The sequence below is a fragment of the Pteropus medius genome, unplaced genomic scaffold, assembly GCF_902729225.1.
Source record: "Pteropus medius unplaced genomic scaffold, Ma_sr-lr_union100, whole genome shotgun sequence".
Lineage (NCBI taxonomy): Eukaryota > Metazoa > Chordata > Mammalia > Chiroptera > Pteropodidae > Pteropus > Pteropus medius.
The window spans coordinates 22,647,169-22,672,878 of record NW_024349802.1 but is presented as its reverse complement, the minus strand read 5'-3'; the positions used below and the strand labels follow the sequence as shown (position 1 = coordinate 22,672,878).

General features: G+C 34.1%; 1 protein-coding gene across 2 annotated transcripts in view; it reads left to right on the top strand.

Annotated features, from left to right (window-relative positions):
- LOC120581630 (protein alan shepard-like) overlaps positions 1–22,208 on the top strand; it is a 745,620-nt gene extending 723,412 nt beyond the window's left edge. For both annotated transcript variants that reach the window (XM_039836705.1, XM_039836706.1), the window contains exon 6: positions 21,640–22,208. In XM_039836705.1, coding sequence (XP_039692639.1) covers positions 21,640–21,793 — 154 coding nt within the window. In that variant the 3' untranslated portion in view covers positions 21,794–22,208. The remainder of the gene's footprint in view (positions 1–21,639) is intronic.
- The last annotated feature ends 3,502 nt before the right edge of the window (positions 22,209–25,710 follow it).

Here is a 25,710-nt window from a genome sequence, read left to right as displayed (position 1 = left end):
CAATTTGTACTCTATGTTGTGTCTAGAATCACCTTCACATTATGTGACCCAGAAAATGTCTTGTATAAGCCCAGAGCCCTTGTTTATTCTCGCAGTCCTTGCATGTCATAAAGGCCACTTGACATCAAGTAGGCTTCCCATTTCCTACTCCAATCTTACCTCTTACCACTTCTCACCTTTCTCTCTCTATTTCACTCTTAAAAGCTTTTAGGCTTTTATACCTACTGTTACCTCTGCCTGAAACACTCTCCCTTTCCTATCACCTTCCTACATAGGTGACTCCTATGCACCTGTTCAGGTGTCAATCTACATGCCAGTTTCTCTAGGAAGCCTTTCTTGACCCCTCTCAGATTAGACCAGATGGCCTTCTGAATTTTTCACAAAGCACCTGGGCTTAGTCAGTCCATATAAAATCAATCCAGGATGTATTATGATTACATTTTTAAGACGTTGGCTTCCCCTTCTACTAGAATATAAGCTCCTTGCAGACAAGGATTATATCTTACTTGCCACTCTATATGTTTCAATATAAATTGAATGAGTTCCAATAAGAGGAACACAGGCTAGTGAAGATTTTTGGAGGAAAGATAGTGCGAAATTAGATACATGACCAGAGATAAATATTATATATCTATATTTTGTACAGCTATACAGTCATAGTTACTCATGGTTAAGGCTTTAAATTACATAGAAATAAATAGAAATAGTAAAATACCTACTAAAATGTCGACAGGAAAAATAGAAGAAGAGCTATTGTTTAAATCGTATTTAAAAACATATTATTGAGTATTGGCAATTGTTATGACTTTTTTGAGTACTTGGATGGAAGGGGGATAAGCAGGATGACTAACCAGACTCTTAGCTAAGCATAGCATATTATCTAGCTCCTTATTAACAGAGCTATGTCTTCTTTCATTCAATTTCTCTAAAATTTTTTCTCTATAATTAAGTTATTTTCTTTTTACATCATGACATGAGAGAGCCAGGGTGTGAAGTAAATAATGTGACAGCAATCAAAAGATCTTGTTCTGAGCCTATTACCGTGGGGATGTTATTTTGACTCTCTGCCTAAAGGAATGAGTCGATCAGAACTTGCAAGTCATATTTGTTCCCGCAAACAACTGAGTCATTAAGACCCTATTATGCTCATGGCACTTTCCAAGGTCCATTGATAAACACATATCATCCTATCTTAATTATCATTAGGAAGTAAACTGATAAGATTTGTTTGCTTGGCTTTTCCATTCTCCCTACCATCTATGGGTTTGCAGCCAGTAGCATACCTTGTTCTAAAACGCTATTAGCATGGATAGTACTTGTCATCAGAAACGCCATCAGGTAGAGCTTGTCTGGAATTTGAAGGCTTGATATGTATTCTCTTTTTGTTCTACTACCAGCTGAACAATTACATAAGCGTATAACATTCATCTGAAAAAATAAAGAATGACATTATTTGGTATATCCTGTTTAGGATGCCATAAAGATGAATTATATTCTTTTTATACACTGTCTTCTGCTTCCTGGGTATAGGTGCTTATCATCATGAGAGATATTCATTCATTTAGTCTTTAACTCAGTCAGCGAATGACTACTATTGCCAGCTATAGTTAAGCCTTGGTGACAGGTGCTGGGAATAAAAAGTGATTACAGCAAAGACCCAGCCCATGAGGACCTTAGAGGTGAGTGGAGGAACAAAGGGAAGGAAATAATCACAGCAGAGTGCTGTTAAGTGAATGATTTCTAACTTAAAATATTTCTACCTCTAGTTCATTTCTGTCATACAGGCATTTTGAGTAAGTGCAATAGAAAATTTAGACCAGAAATGTGCTAAGATGAAACAAGAATCCAGAATTTAGAAAACCATAGAATTACAAGGTTAGAGAGACTATTAAAACACTTCAAGTCCAAACTATTTTCTAAGGTTTAAGTTCTGTTAAAAACCCAAGTGCCAAGGGGTCCACTAGCTTAGCTTGAACATTTCTAATAAGATGTACTTCATACCTCTTGATATATTTCATGTCATTGTTGATCAACTCTCATTGTTTATGAGGTATTTTCTTGTAATGAGTCAAAATACATGTTGCCATATAGGGCAAAGCTAATTCTTCTTCAGGATAATAGGCTTACAAATATAACAAGGTAATTGTCAGTGCCCTTGGGTCTTTTTTTCCAGGCTAAATAAAATCGATACACTATTGGTAGAAGTCTGTTTATCGTCTCAAAGTCTTTTCTGAATACACTCAATAGAATACTATTTTTCAATGTGCCAGTTACAATCAGTGAGTGGTGAGATCAGTTTGGTGGATAAAAATTAGAATAGAATAGAATAGAATAGAATAGAATAGAATAGAATAGAATAGAATAGAATACAAAATGTTAGAGTGTTTTACACATAGAAAACCTAAGTATTGTTTAGTAAAAGATTTATTTCAGGAGTGTATGCGTATCTGTTTGTGTGTCTATCTGGGTTTGTGTATATACTAAATTCCAGATTTAAATTATTTCTTTATGTGAATCATAATAAATAAAATACACTAAAATAGTAAAATGACACTGATATAATCCCACAGGAGACTTTGCATGCCTTAAATAAGTGCTTCTCAAATATCAGTGTGCTTAGGAATCTCCTGGAGAGTTCGTTTAAGAAACAGACTGTTATGTCCCATTTCCTTCCCCTCTCTTCTCCAGATTCTGATTCAGAGTGTCTCGGTTGAGATGAACTGCATTGGAATTTTCATTTGAATTGCATTTTTAATAAGCCCCTGGGTTCTGCCGATGGTGGACCATAGAGCCCACTCAGTACCACTGCCCTAAGTGACACTTGACTAATTTATAGGACATAAGTGTCAATCTATATAGTAAATGTTTAATAATTCTTAGTTAGAAATGCTAATTTTTTAAAGTATTTTTAATACAAGCTAAATCGAAGTGGACATTTTTGATAATTTCCCTGACATTCCACTTTGGAGACAATTGGAGAATTGGGAATAATCCTCAAAGGGGTGACAGGGTTAGAGACACAAATTTGAGAAGGACTTAACAGAGAACAGAATCTGATTCCCAGGAGATAATCACTTATATCAGATGACTTTAGAGAGTGTCTGGACCCTCTTAGTTCCCTGAACTGTCCTTAATTTATTCGATGGGGAACTTACACTCAGTAGTCTCAGTTTTCTTTTATGATCACCCCATCAATTCTAACATCTCCAGTCTTCAGCTGATTTTTCATCACAGAAAACCCCGAAGCAAAATAGTCCAGAAACTCTGCTTCCTGTTTGTCATTTCCATCTGGACATTTGAAGTTTCAAGTAGATGGCCTGTCTGGATGATGTCATCTCATTGCTATTTCACCTTAACATTTCAGTTTTCCCTTCTTTTGCTATTCTTGTGCTCCTTGATTTATCATAGGAGAACCCGAAGTCTCCTTTCGAGAACCCTTTTGCTGTATATTATGCTTGCAATTTTGAGGGATTTTTCCCACCCTCGACAGCTATCTTTGCTTTCAGAAACTTATGCTTTGTCATCACGCTCCTTCTTTTTCCTTTACTGCCCTTTTACCTCCCTTCTTGAAATCCAAAACTCACTTGGTTTTACCTTTCCAGGTCTTCGTCAGCCTTCCTGTGCCATTAGTCCTTCTCTCCATGACTATTGTATGGTGCAGACAATAACAGTAACAACAACAACAAAATAACATCCCTAGTTTCACGCAATTACAAAAGTGTTAACAAACTGTAACAACTGCCAAAAAAAAAAAAAGCTTTGATACAAATTAGAAAAGGGTACATGTTGGTAATATCACAAAATTGTGGGGAGGAGATCTATGCATTATTTCCGAATCTTTAATATTTTGAAATTCTTTTCTATGAAATATTTGTGAATCTTTAATATTTTGTTTTGTAACAACAAGAAACCTAAATATAAAAAGAGAGTCTACCTTTTTAATTTCAAATCTGCCACTTATTAGCCTTGTGAATTTTGGGTAAGCTGCTTCATTTTCTCAGTCTCTATTTCTTTCTCTTTAAAATGGGGTGATAAAGTCTTATGAGGCTAAATGACTTAAGTGAATGATAAGATACACAGAGTTACATTCATGGAAGATTGGGTCCCAATTACCACTGTTAATCAGATTCCTGAATTATAGCCTCATTTGTCAGATTAAATCCCATTTCTCTGCAGATCTTTTCTCAGTGGCATTAATATCAGTTTCAGATTGTAGCCCTTCTTTCAGATATACTGTCTTCAGTCTATGCCGTTTATTCATTTAAACTTGTTGTCGATTTTAAATTTAGTGATAAATCACTGACTACTTTTCTTGATAGTGCATTATCTTACATTACACTATCATGCATGTCTTCCTAATTGGGTGGCATACCATATTCTCCTTTATTTCTGTTGTCCATTTATTAAGCTTTCTGGTCAGTCTAGGCCAAATTATTGGCAGTTGCCTGACTCCAGATATAGAGCTGATGCATCTCACTTTTCTTGGTTGCTCCTTGAATGTCAGTTCTAGGATAATTCCATTGTTCCGCATTTTCCAATGTTACCTAGCCCTTAGAATGGATAACACTTACTTTACCCCTGTGTCTCCTATTTTAGCAGTATCAATAAAGCTATTTTTGGTAAAATGTGTATTCATAGATTGCTACCACAGCTAGGTTGTTGACAATGATAAATCTATAAGCTAGGAGGATTGAGTTTGTTGATAAAAGCTCTTTACTTATTTTGTTTAGAAACACAAAATGACTTAAGAAAACTAAGACCGGGATTGCAAAATTAAACTTTATTTTTTCTGATCGCTACAGCTTTTTAGATACAGCCTTCAGCCACCCATCAACAAAATTATTAAATGTTTATTATGTGATTGGTGCCATGTTAAGTGTTGGGATATCAAAGGGCAACAGTAGATGTATGATGATGTCCTTTTGAATCTTAAGGTCTGATGAAGGGAGGTGGACATGAAATTACTAAAAGCTATGGAAGAAAAGCGCAGAGTACTATGAGAGTGTATTTTAAAGGGATCTGATTTAAGCTGGAAAGGAGGAGAAAGGCTTCCATGACAGAGTGATATTTAAGTGATGTGTGTCTCCAGAGCTTCTATGTGGTACAGTCACACATGTGTGAATATTTATTGGTGATGAGATAAAGAACCAATGAGCACATGTACCTATATCAATGTACCTTTAGACTAGCAAAGAAAAATGGTGAATATACTACTTCTCCCCAACCCTGCACTCCTGAGAAATGCCTTTCAAACATAAAACTTGAAAGTGTATGAATCTATCTTTTGAGATAATTGGGGTTAGTATGTTGAAATTCAGAGCCACACGTGTGGTTCTTGAATCATTCTCCATAGACAAGTTCCGTTTCTTCCCAGGCCTAGGAAGAAACTGTTGCTCCTTTTCCAGCAGTGGCCAGTCCTATTAGCATGATTCTCTTGCAGTCCTTTGGTCACAGAAAGATGACAAGATCACTTGTCAAAATCCAGGATTGCATATTTGTGGGTAGTTAAAAACAGCGTGAAAGTAGAAATCCCCTCTGTCCACCGAGGGGCACTACTCCAGGTGACAACAGCTAGAACCCTCAGTGTCAGTCCAGGGCTCTATGTATGCAGTGGATGCCCCATCACCTAACAGTTCTCCACAGTTGGCATTGAAGACTATGTATTTCACCCTCCTGTACTTCCTAACCCATTTCTCAAAAGGTTCTTCTATTTGCACACTACATTAAACCATCTCATGAAACTTAACTAAACAAAATAAGAAAATAGAGTGTATCCTGTCACCTTATCTATATTTTAGGTGACTGGATTACACCTCCCTCCCCCCGCCTTACGACCCACTTATCAATGTATACTTCTGAATTGCCTGCCAGCCAGGTCTCCTCATTGACCAGTGAAACATTTTCCACACAGTGCCTGATGAAGTGTTAAGTGTTGGGATATCAAAGGGCAACAGTAGAGATATGATGAAGTCTCCTGAACCTTCCAGCCTAACGAAGGGAGGTGGACATGAAACCACTGCAAGCTATGAAACAAAAGTTCAGAATATTATTAGAGTATGTATTAAAGGTATCTGATTTAATCTGGAAAGGTGGAGAAACTCAGAGAAAGGCATAATGAAGGCCTTTGAGTCCTTTAAGATCTGTAGTGAGCTTTTTGCTTCTTGGATACCTGCAACCCTTAAATAACTTGTGAGAAAATGGACCACAATTCGGTGGAAAGTCAGCCTGACTACTACCTGTGGTTCTAAGGGTTTCTAATATACAAAGAAATATAAGAAGATGAAGAAAACCAGGAAAGTCCGTGGTTACAGCCAGTGAAGATGGGAGACAGGAGGTGAGGACACAAGGAGCATGAAAAACAATGGATGGTTTCTAAGCTCCCTTCTAAGGTAGGTGAATGGCCAACTATGGAGTGTTTTTGTTTAAGATTGTCAAAAGAACTATTTGGTCAAGTCAGTACTCGGAAAGTTGCTCTCCTTCTCTGCTTCCCAGCACTCCTAGCCTCTCCTATAAAATATCAAATTTGAGTTTGAAGCGAGGACCAGATTATCAGCCTGGCTAGGCTTTCAAATGAGTCGTTCAAGCCATGGTTACTCTCAGTGAGAAAGAAGTAGTTTAAAGCCAGGACCTTGTCTTGAAACCTTTCTTTGGAAAAAAAAAAAAAAAAAAATCTTCTATGGCACTTGCTGCACTTAACAGGCACCAAAGAAATGTTTGGCTGATGGATTGAGCTCTCTATGACTACTAAGGTCCACAAGGCTATCGATGAATGTCATGAGTTAAACATTGCTCATCAGGAAAAAAAAGCACTTCTTTGAGATTCAACTCAAGTTCTACTTCCTCTGGGAAGCCTATGATACTTGACTTTCTCTGTTCACACTCGCTCTATCCCTAACTCCCAGCCTAGATGTACCCATGCTTGCCGTTTTTCCCTTATGATGTGTCATTCTTTATATTTCAATCATAGCCTCTTGGTATAACAAACACTGGTTTATTTTCAGGACTGTGATCCTACTTTAGTTGGTAAGCACTCTGGGGACAGAACTCATGACTGATTCATCTCTGTATTCTCATTACAATGATTGGAGCATAGGAGAAGCCAGATATATAGTTATATAACACATAAATGAATAGCAAATAATAAACATGACAATGACAAACACCTTCATTTACCTATCTAGCTCAATCTCATTTCTCTAAAAGAATGATGAAGGTGGCACAAGCCATTTTAAAGATAGCGAGTAGAAAATGTAAATCTGGCAGTTTCTTTTTCCTACTTTTTGGAAAGCCACAATAGAAGTCATGTGAATAAAAGACGTAAATGTCAACAAATGGATTTATTGGTGATAACCGTGCCAGCTTCTTGGTGTAATGTTTGGGCATTAGTATTTAGGCAATACATTTTACTGTTTCTAACATACCAGTGTATATTTAGAGCTGGGAATGCTATAGCACTTAAATAATTAATAATAAATAATTAATATGTTTCTCCAGAGAAATAGCTTCTATTATCTCTGGCCTGTTGGGTGGTCTCCATTTATCTTTTTAAAAGGCTTTTTGATTTGGGACCAAAATACAGGGGAATGTGTATTTCCTTTGAAACATTTTTTCCTGCATTTCTAGTGAGCCACCTGAGCCTGAAGGCCTTTCAGAAACATATATTTTAGTTTATAGGTTCAGATTTTGGTGAAAAATCTCTTTAATTGGAATACTTTATGTAAAAGCATTTTACATGAAGGTGTTTTCAAAGATAGAAGTCCTTGCTATTCAGAAGATTATTTTTTCAAAGCAACTAGTTCGTATTATTGACTTTTTAAAGTTATGTTTCCCTGAGTATTCTTTTAGCCATGCAGATTCTGAAATCACTTGAAGGGTACATTACCTATTTGCTTTGTTATTTGTTTCTTTAATTTCATCCTAATTTGGGTCTGGGCATATTATGGTAGAATCGACTAGGAGGAAAAGGTTTGGTCATTTTTGTTTGCCCTGGGCCATCTAAACAGCTGTGTAAGCAGCAGGTCCTGGAAAGACTGGGCTCACGACTTTTGGATATAATTCAAGAATCAGCGTGACTCCACTGCAGGACCTTACTCACTGCCTGTAACTGTTCCTTTGTGGTCATTCTGGAAGTCAAAATTCAATATGAATGCCTCTTGAGAAACACTTTTAATGAAATATAAAAACCAGTAGTCTGAAGAGAAGGCCATTTCTGATCCAGTGATTATGCTCATTTTCTGCACACCAATGCCAATTAAGGACTATAGATATGTGAGAGGAAGGGACTACAACAGTATTGCAGCCACAGTTGAATTACGGCAACTGATAAAACACATACCTGGAAGCTGATGATTTCTCTCTGAAAAGCAGAATTCAGCCTCCTGCGCTTCATTTCACATTCTCCTTTTAAGTGCCCTATCCACGAACCCTCTAGAATGCTTTAATTTAAAAAAAGAAAAAAATCATTTTGAGTTTGCAGACCTAGTGATTGTTTGGTTGTTATTATTATTATTATTTTGTCCTCCTTTTGGAACATTAAATACTTGACTTTTAAAAATTTTTTTTAGATCATGCAGTCACACATGCACAGCTTTTGAATTCTTTTGAAATAAAATTACTCTTAATGAAACATCTGAAACCATGAACAAACAGTGAACAAGCAGAGTTCTCCAGAATAATGATGGTATTGTTAAGTGATTGAATACTTGGGAGATTAATATCATGGTGTACTGGCATGTTGGTTAATTCTAGACATAATTTAACAGTAAAACCTACTTAAGAAAGTAGAAGACTGAACGGCTTGTTAGACACAAGGCGCATACACATGGTGCTCAGCACAATACCAAATTAAGCACTGTTTACATACAGACATGGTCGACCTTATTTTTTTCTTTAATCTTTGATTTAGATAATAATTGCACTGTAATTTTAACTATGCAGTTGGAATGTTTGCTTAATTGTCTTATTACCATTGTATTTACTAATACTGATACAGGGTGCCAGTAAAATTTGGCTCTGTATCTCTAAGTCTTTATTTACATAAGACTGGCAATGATTTAGACTTGATAAGACAGATCCCATTTCAACTAGATTACTCTAAAATTGTTTGACCAAAGGCTATGAGACATTTTAGGCCACATGAAAACATATAATTAAATTTCTGAATAGTTCTCACATTCTCTAACACAGGCTTTTCTTTTCCTTGCATATTTTCAGAATTCCTCAGATGAGATGAAAGTGCCTTTTGCTCAAATTCTGTCATACAATGCAATGTCTGCTATTGCTCCACAGACTGCACTTTGAATAGCAAGGTCATAAATATGAGAATTAAACATGTAACATCTTCTGTAGAAGAATTTTAGGTTAGAAGAATAAGGCTCTGACATATGTATGGATATGATACTATTAACTTAAAGAACTGAGGGCCTGTTAGGATTTTATCAGAGTAGAGGAACAAATAATACTTAATCTCTTTGCCTTTTAGCCAAAGCTCATCTTTTATACCTTCAGCTATTTTATTTCTCTACATTAATGTGGTCTCCTATGTGTATAATACTGAAATATGTTTATATATATTTTGGTATTATATGTGTATATATACACATTATATTTATACATATATGTGTACATGTGTGTGTGTGTGTGTGTGTGTGTGTGTGTGTGTGTGTGTGTGTGTGTGTGTATCAGCAGAATGATTTCAGGATAATAAAAGATCCAATAAATTGGGTTACTCATGTTGATTTTGTAGGTTTAAAATGAACTTAAGAGTCTCTACATGCTGCATAGTTTATGTTCTTGAAATTTTCCATCCTTTAAAAGAAAAAGAGATGACCAGAAGGTCGGCACGTCTTCTCACTTTTGTGGTGGCAGATCCCCCAGCAGGCTTGTGGCTTGGTAGAATTTAAGCTTGTTTAGAAAACTGCACACAATACCCATATGTCATCTCCAGAAAGCCTTAGCTTTTTATTTGGCCATTACATTTGGAATAACATTGTGTAGACTTTACCTAACCTGAAGTAAGTTACGTGGCTGATCCTGAATACTTGGTGGTATAGTGGAAGTTGTAGGACTTGGGTTTGGGGTCTTTCAGTATATAAAGTATTAGAATATCTTATGTAATATTTGAGAAATGAATTAAGAGGAACATTTAATTTAGTTCCTAATTCTGTCTCTATGGTAACACTAGAAAACATAGTTTTATTTTGCCTGTCAAATACTTATTATTTGAATTATTTGAATACTCTCTTTACTAGTTTATTTTGTATGGAGTCAGTTTTCTAAGCTAGAAGAGTCTTCTCCAGACCTAATGTAAATTGCCTCAAATTGACTAAAATAATCTAGAGTCAGAACATTCTAAAAACCAAGTATTTGTAAACACGAGTGCCCTTTAGTCATTTTCAGTTGCTATCCTTGCCTGTATTATATTTAAAGACAGACAGACAGATACACACACACATACACACATTCAAGATTCAGCTTCAAAGCATGGTGAATTATAGAGACATAGTGAGACATAACATTACATTTTCTTCTTTTAAAAAATGAGATCATATTTTGGAACTAGTTCATAACTTACTAGAGTTCCAGTATATTGATTCCTTGTAGAGCAGGAAGGCATGCCTAAAAACTTCGCCTAATTTAGATTTGTCCATCCAGTTTTATTAAGGCAATGTTTAGTAATCTGTAAAACTTAAACATCTTACTCACAGATAATGATGATATTTTAAACTCAGTAGTTTGGAAAATGTTTAAAAAGTCTGCCACATTAAACACCGGTAAGATCGAGGAGGAACAACTATTCTGTTGGCGATCCACCAGTTTGGGAAACGTGTGTTCTGTACGCTTCAGCTATCCCCATCCTGATGATATAGCCTAGTAAAACTCTTGCATATTTATATTGATAAATTGATATGAAAAGATTAGTAATAGCAATGTTTATCATGGCAAAAATAAAGGGATATGTGTGGATAAACCTAAGTGAAAACAGACAGCAGCTCTGATAAACCAATTATAAGTAATTTGTTCAAAGGAACACTGTACCCCAGTGAAAATGAAAGAATCACAGCTCCTTGCACCAATATGGTTGTATTCATGATTTAAAATGTAAAGTGAAAATAAGTAAAATATGTAAACTATGATTCATTTAAGTAAAGTTCTAATATGAGCAAAACTAAACAGTATATATCATATATACATGATAAAATAATAGAGAAAAGCAAGGGATATTTTTTTTCTCAACATGAAGTGGTGGTTTTCTATGAAGAGAAGTGTAGAAAATGCAGTTGAAGAGAGACAAGCAAGATATTTCAGAATTACAATCAATAATTTATTTCTTAAGCTCTGTGATGTGTGTTCCCCTAAAAATTTTTTACGGCTTTTACATATGTTATAAATAACATTTCACATATTTATTATTCATCTTATAGAAATACTAATATATTTATGTAAATAAAATATAATTTAAAGTAATAAGCATCTATTATATAAAATCATTATATAATTCAATATATAATTAAAGTTAGAAAATAAACTCATTTTAATTTGAATTGTGATAAATTCAATATTCTGAATTACAGTAAATTATAACACAAATAAAGCAAGACAAGGTTTGGATATAAACAAATTAAAGTTTAAAAAACTTCGTGACTAACTCTAAACTTTTACCTTTTAAGTACAACATAGAAAATGATATGGAAAAATGATGCATATTTAAATTTTTTAAATGTCTGTTTTTAAAATGGAATTTGATAGTAAATACTTTAAAATACTCACCTGTCATATAATAGGAAATTCAAATCAGTGTGTTGACAACTTTAAATAGAAATATTAGTTATTTCTCAAGCAAAAATTAATTATTTTCTCTTAGTGACCCTGCTGTAAAGACTAGAGGAAGAGGCCTTTTTGTAAGTACGCATACTCAAAGACTCTCAGAAACACAAAGCTCTCATGCTTTCTAATATTACTTTTTAAGAAACATGTCATTTTCAGGAGAAAGCATTAAATGTTACTTCAAATGATAATTGTAGCAATACTAATTCTAAAATGGCCGGTAGATATATACATTGATAGGTGTCAGCTGCCCACATCTTTCTCCTTTTGAAGTTTCTTGATATGCTGACATACTCTGGGTCGATGATATATTATAAACAAACAAACAAACAAAAAGGCAGTAGAAATGCAGTAGATGAACCTTTCTGAGGACATTCTTTGGTATTGGTAACTATTCACAAAAAATAAGGTAATTAGTTAATTAATTAAGTAATAATAAATATTCCTTTATAAGTGTGTAAATTATAAACCACCCAATGATTATCACTAGATTTTTCATACCAGCTTGTTTATGTGTGTGGCTTATAGAGTTAACATTTTCTAATAGTACTGAAAGAACTTTTATGTAAGTACATTGATTTTTGTATTGCTTATACTTAAAACGTGTAGAAAGGCCTTAAAAACGTTAGTGCTAGATGCAAAATTATGTTAGTAGTATGATTATGTGAAAGCATAAACAAGAAAAATAGTATTTCGAAAAAGAAATTAACCAACATAACAAGTGTTTGTGTAGTAAGATTATAAATAATTTTTTCTAATTTTTTCCATATTTTCCAAATCTGATTTTATGAGATATATTCTCTCTATAATGGAAAAAAAAATAATCTACTTATTAAAATGTCAGCTCTCAGGTGAGGAGTGGGCTGAAGGCTGTTAATAGAAATTTAATTTTATGGGTATGAAATGTGGCTTTTCATTATATTTTAATATAAAGGAAAGTGGAACCAATTATGTTCCCATGACATATGAAAAGTACATATCATTTAAACATAACAACTTTTACTTTGGTTTACCAGTGGTTAGCTTTAAGACAAGTAAACAGAGGCCACCTCTTGAACAGAATTTACTGTTGTTACATCTTATCTGTGGGTGAATTCCCATTGTGTATAGTATTTGAATAAACCCAATATATTTATCCATTTTATTATTGTTGGTCATTGGGTTGTTTCCAGTTTTAGACTGTTGATGAACATCCTTATAAACTTTTAATACAAGGAAAAAGAAACGGCTTCTCTAGTAATTTTATATGTTGTGAGTCTAAGAAAAAAAGTTTCAAGTTTAAGTTTCCTTTTAAGCTAATTATTTACATAGGAATTAACATCCTCATTGTTGTCTTTCTACAACTTTTATTGAACAACTATTCTCTGCTGTCTTCTGTGTAATGTCTGGGTGACACAAAGGAAAGCAGATCTGTTCTCAAGTAGCTGTCAGAAATAAATCTCTGCTTCTCGTACAGTGGGGAGGGTGCTATGATGGAGGTAGCATTGGGCACCTTAAGAGAGGGGATGCTCTTAATTCAGCTAAAATAAAGATGATGTGTGAAATCTTCCTGGAGGAGACAAACTGATATGAGGCAAAGGAAGCTGTGAGTACAGAGGCAGGAAGAAAGAAAGAAAAGTTTTGGCTGATGGAATTGCATTGTATCAGGGAACAGTCTGGAAACTTCCAGTAATCAATTTTGGTTGGATTTCAGGGTTCACATTGGGGAATGATGAGAATAGAGACTAGAAAGAGAAACTGCTTACTGTCAACCCTAGCAGATATAGTATAAATATGTTATATAAAGTGACCTTAGATTTTTTTTTTTTTTTACTAAAATGAATTGCAACCCAGTTGAGTATATTATACATATGATGTAATGATAATGTAGAATTAATTTTGGTGTGAATAGTGTCTGTAATGGACTATTAAGGTATAAGTAAATACATAAAATAAGAGGAATAATTAATCACAATGCACTCGTCAGGAAGTGATTAACGTTTCTTCTTCATTTCTTATTTGCACCACAGTTATGAATAACTGGTTTTATCTTTCCTGGAGGAACACTACCACATCATCAAATGTTTATTGTGTTTCCACTAGGTGTGCATACTCTTTGCTCCATAAAATTATATAAACCATGGAGTGTCTCCTTAAGTATTATGGGACATGATCTGTGCTTAAACACAAGACTCATAGTCAGGTATTTCAAGAAAGTATGAAAATGAGACAGTTGTGATAGTATAGATATTACGTTATACTGAGAGCATCATAATGAGCATTGTAGTGGAACTTAAAGATCCTATATTCAAGTCTTATTAGATAAGAGTGCATTAGGTAAAAAGAATTCATAAGAAGACTTGGTAATCTTCCTTGCATGTGGGAAGCATGATTTTTTCTTGAATTTTTCCTTTAGCCCATGACTTTCCCAAATGGTACAGACTGAAAAAGTGTGATAGGTGTGTTCTTTGTCATGCAAAACATTTTTCCCAGTGGAATGAAAGAAATGCACAAAGGGATGTGGGGGTGTGTATCTGTGTACACCTGCAGTCATAGTTGAATGGGTGAAGGCAAATGAACCAGAAGTCACTGATAATTAAGATGAGACAGCATTGCATGAATTTTGCAATGTACTCACTTTCTTAATTATGTTTTTCAGAATCTATTTATAACATCAGCCTGAATTTTCTGACCATTAGGTAATAGAAAGATTGAGCATCAACCCAGCAACTACAGTTTTTGACTATCTATTATAAGATTATTATTGAACTAGAATGCTTAAAATGCAATCTTTTATTGTCTTCTCATATATATATTTTACATATAATTTTAAAAGCATTATGGATAATACAGAATCTATAAAACAAATATCTGCACAAAGGTACTTGGACTGCATCAGTGATTTGTGTTAACATGAATAATTTGAATATCCATTTGGCCAGTGGGCTTCCTGCTATGCAAGGACTGAATCTTTTGGGGTGACAGAGCAGTTTTATCCAACATTTCTCAAAACTTAATGCAAAGAAATCAATGTGCCGACAAAAATGGCTGTGTTCTCATCTATTCGGGTACTTTGTTTTATATATTTTGGGGATTAAGAAGATTAATTTAAATTAAAATTGGGCTTGATTTTCATCTTTTCTGCTTTTTGTATATGTGAGCTTTTGAAAACTGAAAATTACCTTCATTAGACTACTTCTTTCTATGTTATACATCTTTTTTTTTTTCTGATTTTCTCATTGTGATTTCGAATTCTTTTAAATGAAGCAGTGGTATTCTTGTATTATTTAATTACAGAATTTTTTTTAAATGTTATGAAGTTCAGAAAGATTCCACAGACAGCCCAAAACTATCATTCTTTTACATACAGATCTCTCTGGGAAATAAGCTATTGAGTTCATTGCATTAGGCACTTCCTCATACCAATAGTAAAAACTGAGTATTCATTAAAAAGCTTGGAACAGCTGCTATGTAGGAAAATTCTCTTTTTAGTATTTTATGCCAGTATTTTTTTCCTTTAGTGTCTTTTTAGATTTAAAATAATATAATGCATTAAAAAATTATGGTAAAGATTTTAAAACTAATTCTTAGTTTGGCTCTTGAGTGATTTTATAGCTCATTCTCTTTTGAATGAAATGAAGTAAATGTGCTCAATGTAAGACATAAAAAGAGATGTATCATTATCATGAGGATATGTACTTTACCATGTTGCAAAGTGAGAGATATATCTGGGCTTAGATATACTTGACTCTTATTGCCATCCCGATTATCTTGTCTGGTGAGAGGTGTGATATACTGCATTCACTCATTTCTTCATTCTTGCAACAAACATTCATTGAGTGAGCCCTGTGTGTAAGGCCAGGGATATAAAATAAATAAGATCTATGCCTTACCCTTTAAGAACTCATCCTCAATATTAGAATTTAAAAAGGTAAAATATATTACAATACAGTTTTGATAAAATATTACATTTTTATCATTAATACAGTTGATGACACAATATACTCTCTAATAGAGATATGATCATTGCCCTGTTGGATCATAAGCAGCATTGAAATGAGCTGCTTGAGGAAAACAGAAAATGTCAGTTGAGCTGGGATGAGGAAAATGAGGGTAGCAACAAAGAAAATTTGGGAGGAAATCAGAATGAAAGTACTAAGTGGTCCACATCAGGATTGGGAACTACTACTTTAATAGCAACATCACGAGACTTATTTGAGGACCTGATTATGGACTTTGGTACTGGGGGTAAAATGAAAACCAAGAGTGTTCTCTAAACAGCCGAATTCCACTGCTCCTGAAATAGGTCCCTCCAAATGATCACATGTGCTGGGCATTTGATGCAGTTTTCTGTTACTACTATGGAGGCAATCAATCATGTTAGGATTTTCGGAATCTGAGTTTTGATGTCTTCTCCAAACAGCAAATGTAAATTGTGCTGTGAAGTGATGTTTTCCATTATGCATGCAATTGATGTTAGATTCACAGATGTACTGGAATGTGCTAAATGTTGTGAAGTCATAAGCTTCCTTAAGGAATGAGTTTTTTGGAAGCGAGTTCTAACAGTCAGTAATAAATGTCTGGCTACATTATTTCCAATGAATGGTGGTCATTTTCCTGCCTTTTAGAGGACTAATGATGTCCAATGTATACAAAAGACTTACAGATGTTTTTGTGGCCCCATGACTGGCCAGGGGACTGGCTTTGATCCAGGCATTAAGGACAGTGTGATATCAAGGAAAGACTATGGATTTTGTAGCCAAATGCACCTGAGTTTAAATATAGGCAATATATCTCAATTGCTGTGCCAACTTGAGCAGGTAACTTAGTAAATCTAACTTTAACTTTTCATCTTAAAAACAAGAATGATAATATCAACTTACTAGGTAGTTGTGAGAATTTGGAATAAGATATATAATGTGCTCTGTGTAGTGACTAGCACATAGCAAGTGCTTAATTAATGGTATATATATACACATATATGAATATATATACATACATGTATATAAATGCATATAAATGTAGTCAAATCATTTGGTATTTCTGAACTGCAGAATTTTTCTGGTCCATAAAAATTACTTAAAATAAACAGTGTTTTATAGAGGTTTACTATGCATCAAATTCTATACTGGATATTTTGAGGTTAATCAGAAAAGCATAAAACATTATATAGACCCCTGAGAAATCAATGCTAGGCAATTTTATTCAGGCTGTGAGCACAATAGCTGGTGGACGTGGAAGTCAGAACATGCAGTTTACCCTTGAAGGACATATATTATTTAGAAAGAGAAGGGCAGCTGGAAGTCATAAGTGCTACCATCACAAACTGGCAGTTCTCAGGCTCAGTGTACCTAGAAGAGACATTTTATTTGGCCTTCACATTAGCATCTCCGAATACCAGAGAATGAATGAGCCATCTAGAAGTAGGCGAACAACCACATTTTCTAAAAGGAAAATATTTCATCCGTTAAATAAATATAATACCTTTTTCTAGTCTGGTATCAATATAAAAGGCATGTGAGTAATGAGTTAGTTGGGAGTTAATTGACTGCGGAGACTCTACTTTCAGTCTCTGCCTGTATTTTTTGAATTAATATACACAGTGGGTGACTCAGCAAAAGGATTTAAAAATAAATTCTGTATAGAAAGATCCCATCAATTTGATGTCTTCATAATTCATGACGAGTAGGCCCATAAGAGCTCTATTTTCTCTTCAACTTTGGAAAATAAAAGATGCCGTTAGTTTAAATTAGGCTTGTATGTGGAATAAGCATGTGTATCAACAAATATAGTTTGACTCAGATGCTGTATAATAAATGCCAGAAAAAATGAACTTTTTTTTTTTTTTTTAAAGGTGTAAGGTAAAACTTGTGTTAACAAGCTAGGGTAAAAGTATCTTAAAGAGTTGGTAGATAACACATAAATTTATAAAACTCAGTTATGAAAACTCAAAATATAAGTGGATAATTATTATAGATTGGCTAACTGTTTTACAGAGTACTCTTAAAATATAAATAAAATATTATTTGGGACCTAGTCATATTTGCAGACTGTGTGGATATTTAGGATAGCTGATGAATATGTAGATATAATGTGAAGTTGCATATTTTTATGTTGAAAAGTGTCCTAGCAATTCTGTATTAGATGCTTCTTACATTGGCTACAGAAGGTACGAAATGTCCATATGGAAAGAATTATGGTATAAAATATGTTCACTTCATTTATTTGTTTCCCCCAAGAAGTTGAAACCCCCAAGGAAGCCGATTGTGGATGATATTTTATCTCCTCTAGCTGTAGGAAATGAAAGCATAGAAAAGTGAATCAGATTTGTCTGAACGCTTCTGGAGCCAGGAGGCACAGGGCTCAGGTGTCTATTTCCAGGCATCAATCAGTAATTTGGTCACATACTTTTCTTTAATATCAGATTTTGCTTTCTATTCATGGGTGGCATAAAGGAAAACTTTCTAAACACTTAAAGTCTTGATCTAAATCCTAACAAGGAGAAGAGTAAATAAGTGAGATAATTTAAGTTTAAGGAATACCTTTTACCTCTGAAAAATAATATTTTTTTTCTTTTGAAGTGTGTAAAAATGTACCTTTAATCTGTATAGTAGTTTTCACTCTAGTCTATTAGAATATTTTAATAAAATATCAGGAAAAGAGATTAATATAACTCTTCAGAGGTATGTTATATTGGTAGATTTTGTGTTTATTGTGGTTTAGGGTAATTAAAAAAATAAAGTCTAAACTTTATTTACCTACATCAGTTGTTGACTTTGCAGAGCATGGAGAATACAGTACCAGTCATGCATAAAGTACCTGTTTGTCATCATGAGTTTAGACATGAATTGGAACCAATGGCCCATTAAATACCTTCTTTTGCTGTTTAAAGCATATTCTAGCTTTGCAAAATAATTGTTAATGCAGAATGTTGTAACTGAGCCAAAGAATGAAATTCCTACACCTTTGGTCAGGGCAGAGGTTGAGTCAAGTACTCTAAGTTGTGTTTTTTTTTTGTTTTGTGATTCTGTACCATTTGAAAGTCTTGTCTAGAGTGTACTTAGGAATAGGGAAATCAAGAAATAGTACAAGTTATTTTTTGACACATGTGTGTATGTGTGTGTCTAATTTTTTTATTTGTAATGATATTGTAATACTCTCTGGGAAATAAAATTATTTTTTTAAGAAAAATGTCATTTACTTAAATATTTACCAGTGTTTTCCACAAGAAAGCATTTCATTTTTTTGCTGTAAAAAAATGATAGCCATTTTTTACTTATACTACACTTAATAAAGAAAAAGACTTGCTTGTAATATTGATATAATAGGACAATATACACACACCATAGGTTAAAAATTTCATTGTGAGATGTAATTCACTATGAGATTTAATAATTTTTAATTTCCTCTTTAAAGGACAGAGCTAAATTTTAATTTAGAAGGTACTTATATAAAAAATTCAAGAATAGCTTTAGCAATCAATTAAGAAGGATTTTTTGTCTTCAGAGTGTGTGTCTGATGTGAGATGATTATAAATATTCTAAATTATTTTTCTTTCTCTGATTTTTACTTCTCTCATACTGTATTAATGGTGCTTTGTGTGGGAAAAAAAGTTTCAGCAAATGTTCCCTTTCTCTACCGTTTCTTTTCTACTGTAAGAAATTTATAATTTTGTAAATGTTTACTTACCTGAGTAGCCAAAATTTAACAAACGTTACGGTAGTTAACTGGTAGGATGATAGGTACCTTGAACTATTGTCAATTGAAAAGACTGTTCAAATATGATATTATTTTACTTATTATTATCCTAAAAGAGAAACTCGGGATAAAATAGAACTTGAAAGAGAGACTATGTGCATTTTGGGGGAATGGAAAAGGTGGGGAGTGAGGAATTTTGGAGGGATTGGGCTAGGATGATAATAGGCATGAGGTAGTAGACATTTTAGTAGTACTAAACCAACCAAAAAAAGCTTTGAACCTATTGGTATTTGAACCTATTGGTATTTAAGTACAGTGAGGACATAGTTAATAGAATCTCTAACATTAAAAGTAACAATATAAATCATAAATATAAATTAATTTTTAACAAATAACTTTACCTGCCAAATTTCTTAGTGGAAGATTTTGACAGTCTAAGTAGTAATGTTGTAAGCTGTCATTTGGGAAGGTAACTTTATTACCTCTTTTCACTTCTTATCTACCTTAGAGAATGCCAAAGACTGGACACTTTTTTATATAGTCGATAACAGGAAGAGAGTAATTTCAAGAAGAGCAAATATTTAATGAGCACTTATTTTATGGCAGCCAAGTTATCAGCAATTTGGATAAATCCTATTTAATCCTCACAATACCCCTATAAGGTAGAGACTATTATTATCATTGTATGCATTTATAAAGAGATGTGTATAAATTTAAATAATCTAAATTAATATTTAAATAAATAGATTTATATTATTGTAGAAGACAAAATTATGCAAAGGCCACATAAGATTTAGCCAACCAAATATACCAGGGCTGAATTGAGATTTGAGCCGTGGCAGTTAGTTGTCATACTATATTCTTTTAACTACTACTCTGCATTGCCATGGAGTATAACATCTGGATTCCCAAAGAAATGAAGGTTTATTGAATTAGAAGATTTGCTATATGTAGCTTCTCTATTTTAGAGGCAGCATGATGTGATAGTTAAGCACTGTACCAAATTTAAGAAAAGGTGATTATAAATGTAAAAGAAACATTGATGATAGGGAGCTTAGTTCATTAATACATGGAATGTTTAATATTTGTCATATATTTTACACTTAGGAACATAGTATTAAAAGAAAACTTGTCAAATATTTTGTGACAATGGCTGAAATCTTGAATATAATGTGAGTTGTTCATACACTTGACACTTAAGTTTTCATTATAATTTCTCCAGGCTGTTATGTTGATTTAGAAGCATCCTTCGTGGAATCCTGAAGAACAGGGTTTTAGAAATCATCTTAAGTCCCATCATTTCAAACTCAAGAAATGAGCTCCAAGAGATTGTTTTTCCCCATATTACCCATCTTAAAAAAAATAAAAGCCTAAACTATGTTTTCTGCAAGAGATGATAAAATAATGCATGCATTTATGATGTATATAGATATTCATGGTAGGAATTTTGTTGTAGATGAACTACCGTTGGATAACCTGTATCATTTATTTATTTATAGCAAGCATTTATTGAACTTCTATTATCTTTGGTGGCAGGCATTGAGAATACAAAACTCAGTCCTTATCTTCAAATAACTTATAGTATAATATATATCCTTATAGCAAAATAAATAAATATATTTCTATTTATCCTAAGAGCACTGATAGGAAATGTCAGCATTTCAATTTAACCCACTCCCAAATCCTGAAAAGTGATTATTACAATTCTCATTTTTACGCCTGAAAAAAACTGGTTTGGAGAAGTTCTGTTAAACTGCTCCAGGGTTATAACACTAGGTAAGTGCCAGAGCTGGATGCAAGCCCTGTTCAGCCTGGCACTGAAGTCTGTGCTTTTTTCCACGAAGCCACAGAATGTGATTTACTTTGATCACAATCACATGCAATCCCCTTTCCAACACTTATGATAGTCTGACAGTTTTATTTTTGAAGGCTCAACCCAGTATTACATAGGGAAAGCACATTCTCGAGTTATAGAGAAGAACCCTTGAAAAGAGATCATCCAGGTGTGAAATGGGAGTTCAGAACTTATTTTCGTGGTTTATTCCTGCTCAATTGTGTGTACATCCATGCTCATTAAGATGTTTTAAGTGTCTTCATTGGGCTACAATAACACGGATCTTTTCCCCTCTCTTTCAGATATGGGAAAATTGTATCCACAAAGGCAATTCTGGACAAAAACACAAATCAGTGCAAAGGTAGGTGTAATGGCATCTGCGCCCTGAGCTCTTGCCCATGCTGTTCAATTGATTGCTCCTCCAAGGCAGAGGTCCAGGCACCCACTGCACAGTGACCACAATGTACAGTATATGGCAAATGTCTTTAATAACGCTGAGGCTTTGATGAGTTATATTTCTAGTAGTGTTGCTCATTATTTTTTTTCATTAACAAACAAAATGAAAATCACAAATTAGAGCAAGTATCAAATTGCTTCAGCAAAAAACTGAATTGCCTCCTAACAACTTTGGGTTGTCTGATTTGAATGATATCATCAGTGATGCAAATTGATTTCCTATATAAAAATGAGGAACTCTGGGGAAAACTTCCCCATGCAAAACACATTTTAATTTATCTGTTCTTTAAAGCTTTAGCCACATTTGTTGACTAGGAATGAATTTACTGATAGGTCCAATGTCTGTAAGCTTCAGCTATAAGCACCTTATAGAATCTCAGTATTAGTAACTTATTAAGGCACCGTTTTTTTTTTTTTTTTGGAGGGTGAGGAAATATTTCTGAAGTTATTTGACTATATCTGTGGCTCTTGTTTCTTCATGTCTCAAAATCCCATACTTTTTTTAAGGGTTGCATTAAATTATTTGTGAAATCTCTATGGCCTCTCTTATACAGTTCTTCCTGGAAAGTTGGAAGGCTTCTTGTAACATGTCCTTTGTTGTTCCTTTAATCCAATCTTTTTAAAAATACTGACATTAGGAAGCAGGGTAGAGCCAAGATCGTTCTTAACACTTCCTCTATTTCACATATAAATATAATGTACTTAAATTTTAAGAATGAATACTCATACATTACAAATATATCCTAGCCTATTTGGGTAATGGCAGTCAGATTTAACTCAGCAATTAAAAAAAAATATTTCATGTCTCCTACAATCTTGCGAATATACTAGATATTCAAGATAAAAAATAATAAGACATCATTTCTGTCATCTAATAGCTCAATTTCTAGTTGGAAACGAAACCATCAACTAAAACAGGAATCTAATTTTAATAAAATTATTAGGAATTGCCTCCTAACAACTTTGGGTTGTCTGATTTGAATGATATCATTCAAACAGTATATCAGTATAGAACAGTGTATCAGTCTAATATCTGTGAGAATACAACAGAGATATCTCTAAGAGGAGTATCCACAAAATACTGTGGGAGAAGAATATAGAGATTCTTTTTTGGGGAATTAAGTTTATAAAACCAAGGCAGAATGGATCAGCTTGGGAAAGGTTGGTGTTCAAGCGAAAGAATTTCGGAATGTAATTGATTAGACCGACATATCTGGAATAGAAAAATGCACAGGTAAGGATATTAGTAGAAAGAAGGAAAGGATCAATTTTGGAGACTAAAAAAGTTATTCTGGATATTTTGAACTTAATTCTGTATGAAACCCTTAAAATTTTTTTGAGCAGACACAATATAATTCTATCCATGCTTTAGAAAAGTTATTCTGGCAAAGGTGAGTGAAATCAAATTGCAAAGGGGAGAAACTAGAGGCAGAAAAAAAGCAATGTAGATTTGAAATCCATAGATCAAGAGGAAAATAAGGAAAGTCACCCAGGCTCTGTTGGAGAAATGGAAAGGGGGTCACCTTGAATGTTTCAAAGGTAAAATTGAACATTCTCTATAAAAGCAAAAGAAAGGGATATATAAAACGAAGCCTACATGTTCAGCTTTCATGATTGGGGAAGGTGGCTGTGCCATTTACTGAGGGAAAAAAGTCCAGAAATAGTAGTTTTAGGTTTTGTGGGGAAGACGATGAGTTGTGTATGGGACATGCTGAGTTAGAGGCCTGGGCATAGCATCCACATGGGAGATGTCAAAGAGGAAGGTACAAGACAGCTCAGAGCTGCAGATGGTGACTGAAATCAAGGGAATAGATGGTTACACCAAAGATAACTATGGAAGGGGAACGAGGTGGAGTTCATGAGGGTAGGCAGCTGAAAACTGAATCTTGGAGAATATGTAAGAACAAAGCTGGCCCTTGACTAGGGGATACTCTTTACTCCTGGCCTGTGGGAAGCACATAGTATGTTAGAAGCATTAGAATGCTAATTCTATTCCTTCTAGACATGTCTGGCCTATTTCCAAAACCTCTGGGTAAAAATATCTATAAGAACAACCAGGGAAAACTGAGGCATCTAACTCAAGCAGCCAATAATATTGATTGAGCACTCATCAGATGTACACAGGCTTCACAGGCAAGTGACACCTGTGAACCTCAGTAGATCTTATGACGTCTGATAATTGGAGTGATCTATATGAAGGGATCATTCGCTATGCAAAGTTTTGCTCAAGAGTGCAGGTGTCCCTTACCACTGTACGACATTTGTGGCAACAAAAGTATAAATTGCTTACTTGAAAACTGTATTTTTGTGTACTTGTGAGGTTTGAAGAGTAACAGATGTAACTGAAATGGGTTGTCAGAGTTGCCATAAGCAGTTATCTCTTATCAGTATGGGTGCTGATATGGACAAGGGCTGTGGATATTCTCACCTCAACTCCTGACACTCCTATCCATATTTCCTTGTAACTGCTTATTTATTTTTCTCTCTCTCTCTCCAAAGAGACTTTTAAACTCAATGAAGACAGGACTTATATAATCTACAAAACATCTTTAAAGCGGGGTCTTGCAGGGAAAATGTATAACTGTCTATTGGGGATCTTAGAAGAAAATATTAGAATATATTTTTCTTCTTTGTTTTATATCAAGTTTCTGTGTGTTTATAATGTATATATAAGGATAAAATTATGCAAATGCATGTTTTGAACAAATAAATATGTTAATATTGGGTTTGCTGCTCCAAAATATTTTTATGCATGGTAATATAGATTTTAGGAGTAGTTTGGAGATCACTTGTCTCAAACATAAAATACACTGATAGATACAGAGGGAGGAAAAGGAGGGAAGGAAGGGGGGAAGAAAGGGAGTCAGAAAGGAAGGAAGGAAGGAAGGAAGGAAGGAAGGAAGAAAGAAAGGAAGAAAGGAAGAAAGGAAGAAAGGAAGGAGAGAAGGGAAAGAGCAAGGGACTATGGAACCACCTAGAAAAATCATTTAATAAGAATACGTCTAAAGATGACTTTACGAGAGTGCAAAGGGCTGTTAGATCTTTTGTCTTGAGGGTAGTGTGAAGAAGGCAGGGGTGATCATGTGGTCATTACACTTAAATGAAGCCACTGGTTCCCTTTTCTGGCTTCGGCATTTGGTGCCTATGGATAGCAATAGTGACTCTGAATCAAAACTGTCATCAAGCACTTGAGGGAGGTACTAAATGTAAGCACTTGGTACTACTGTCACTTTCAGGCTTTGGAGAAAATACTATTTTAATGATATTCAGGGTCTTATGTAGAGTATTTCTTTTCAGTAAAAAAATGGCCCTTGAAATGATCATGAGTAGAAACTACATACGATTGAGAAGAGACAGCACTTACATTTATGAAAATTATTTATAGTTACTGATGATGACCCTGGGAGCAAGTTGCTGAGGTTAGGAGGAAAATATAGCATCACTGAGGGGTTCAAAGTACTGATAAGATAAGGCAATAAAACAATCATCTAAATATTAATGGAAATAGTCAAGAATTAAAGCAGGAGTAGTATTGGAAAAAGCGACTGATCCAGAAAGTATTTGTGGAGAAATAAGAATGATATCAGTGGTCTGCAGACAATAGTGAAAATGAAGATTCATTGGTTACAAAATTGCATGTTGTGAGATTCTAAATTGGAGATTTTAGGTAGGAGGCAAGCCATATGGAGTTAGGAGCAAAAAGGACTCCCATTTAAGTCCAGTGGGTGAAGGGATGGTGGGGAAAAATACAAACAAACAAAAAAATGCTCGATTATTGTCTTTTTGTAGTATAATAGTATAAGTATCAGGCAGAGTGATACTTCTAGTCTTCTTTTTCTTCAGGATTGTTTTGGCCATTCGGAGTCTTTTGTGCTTCCATACAAATTTGATGATTTTTGTTGTTGTTGTTGTTCTAT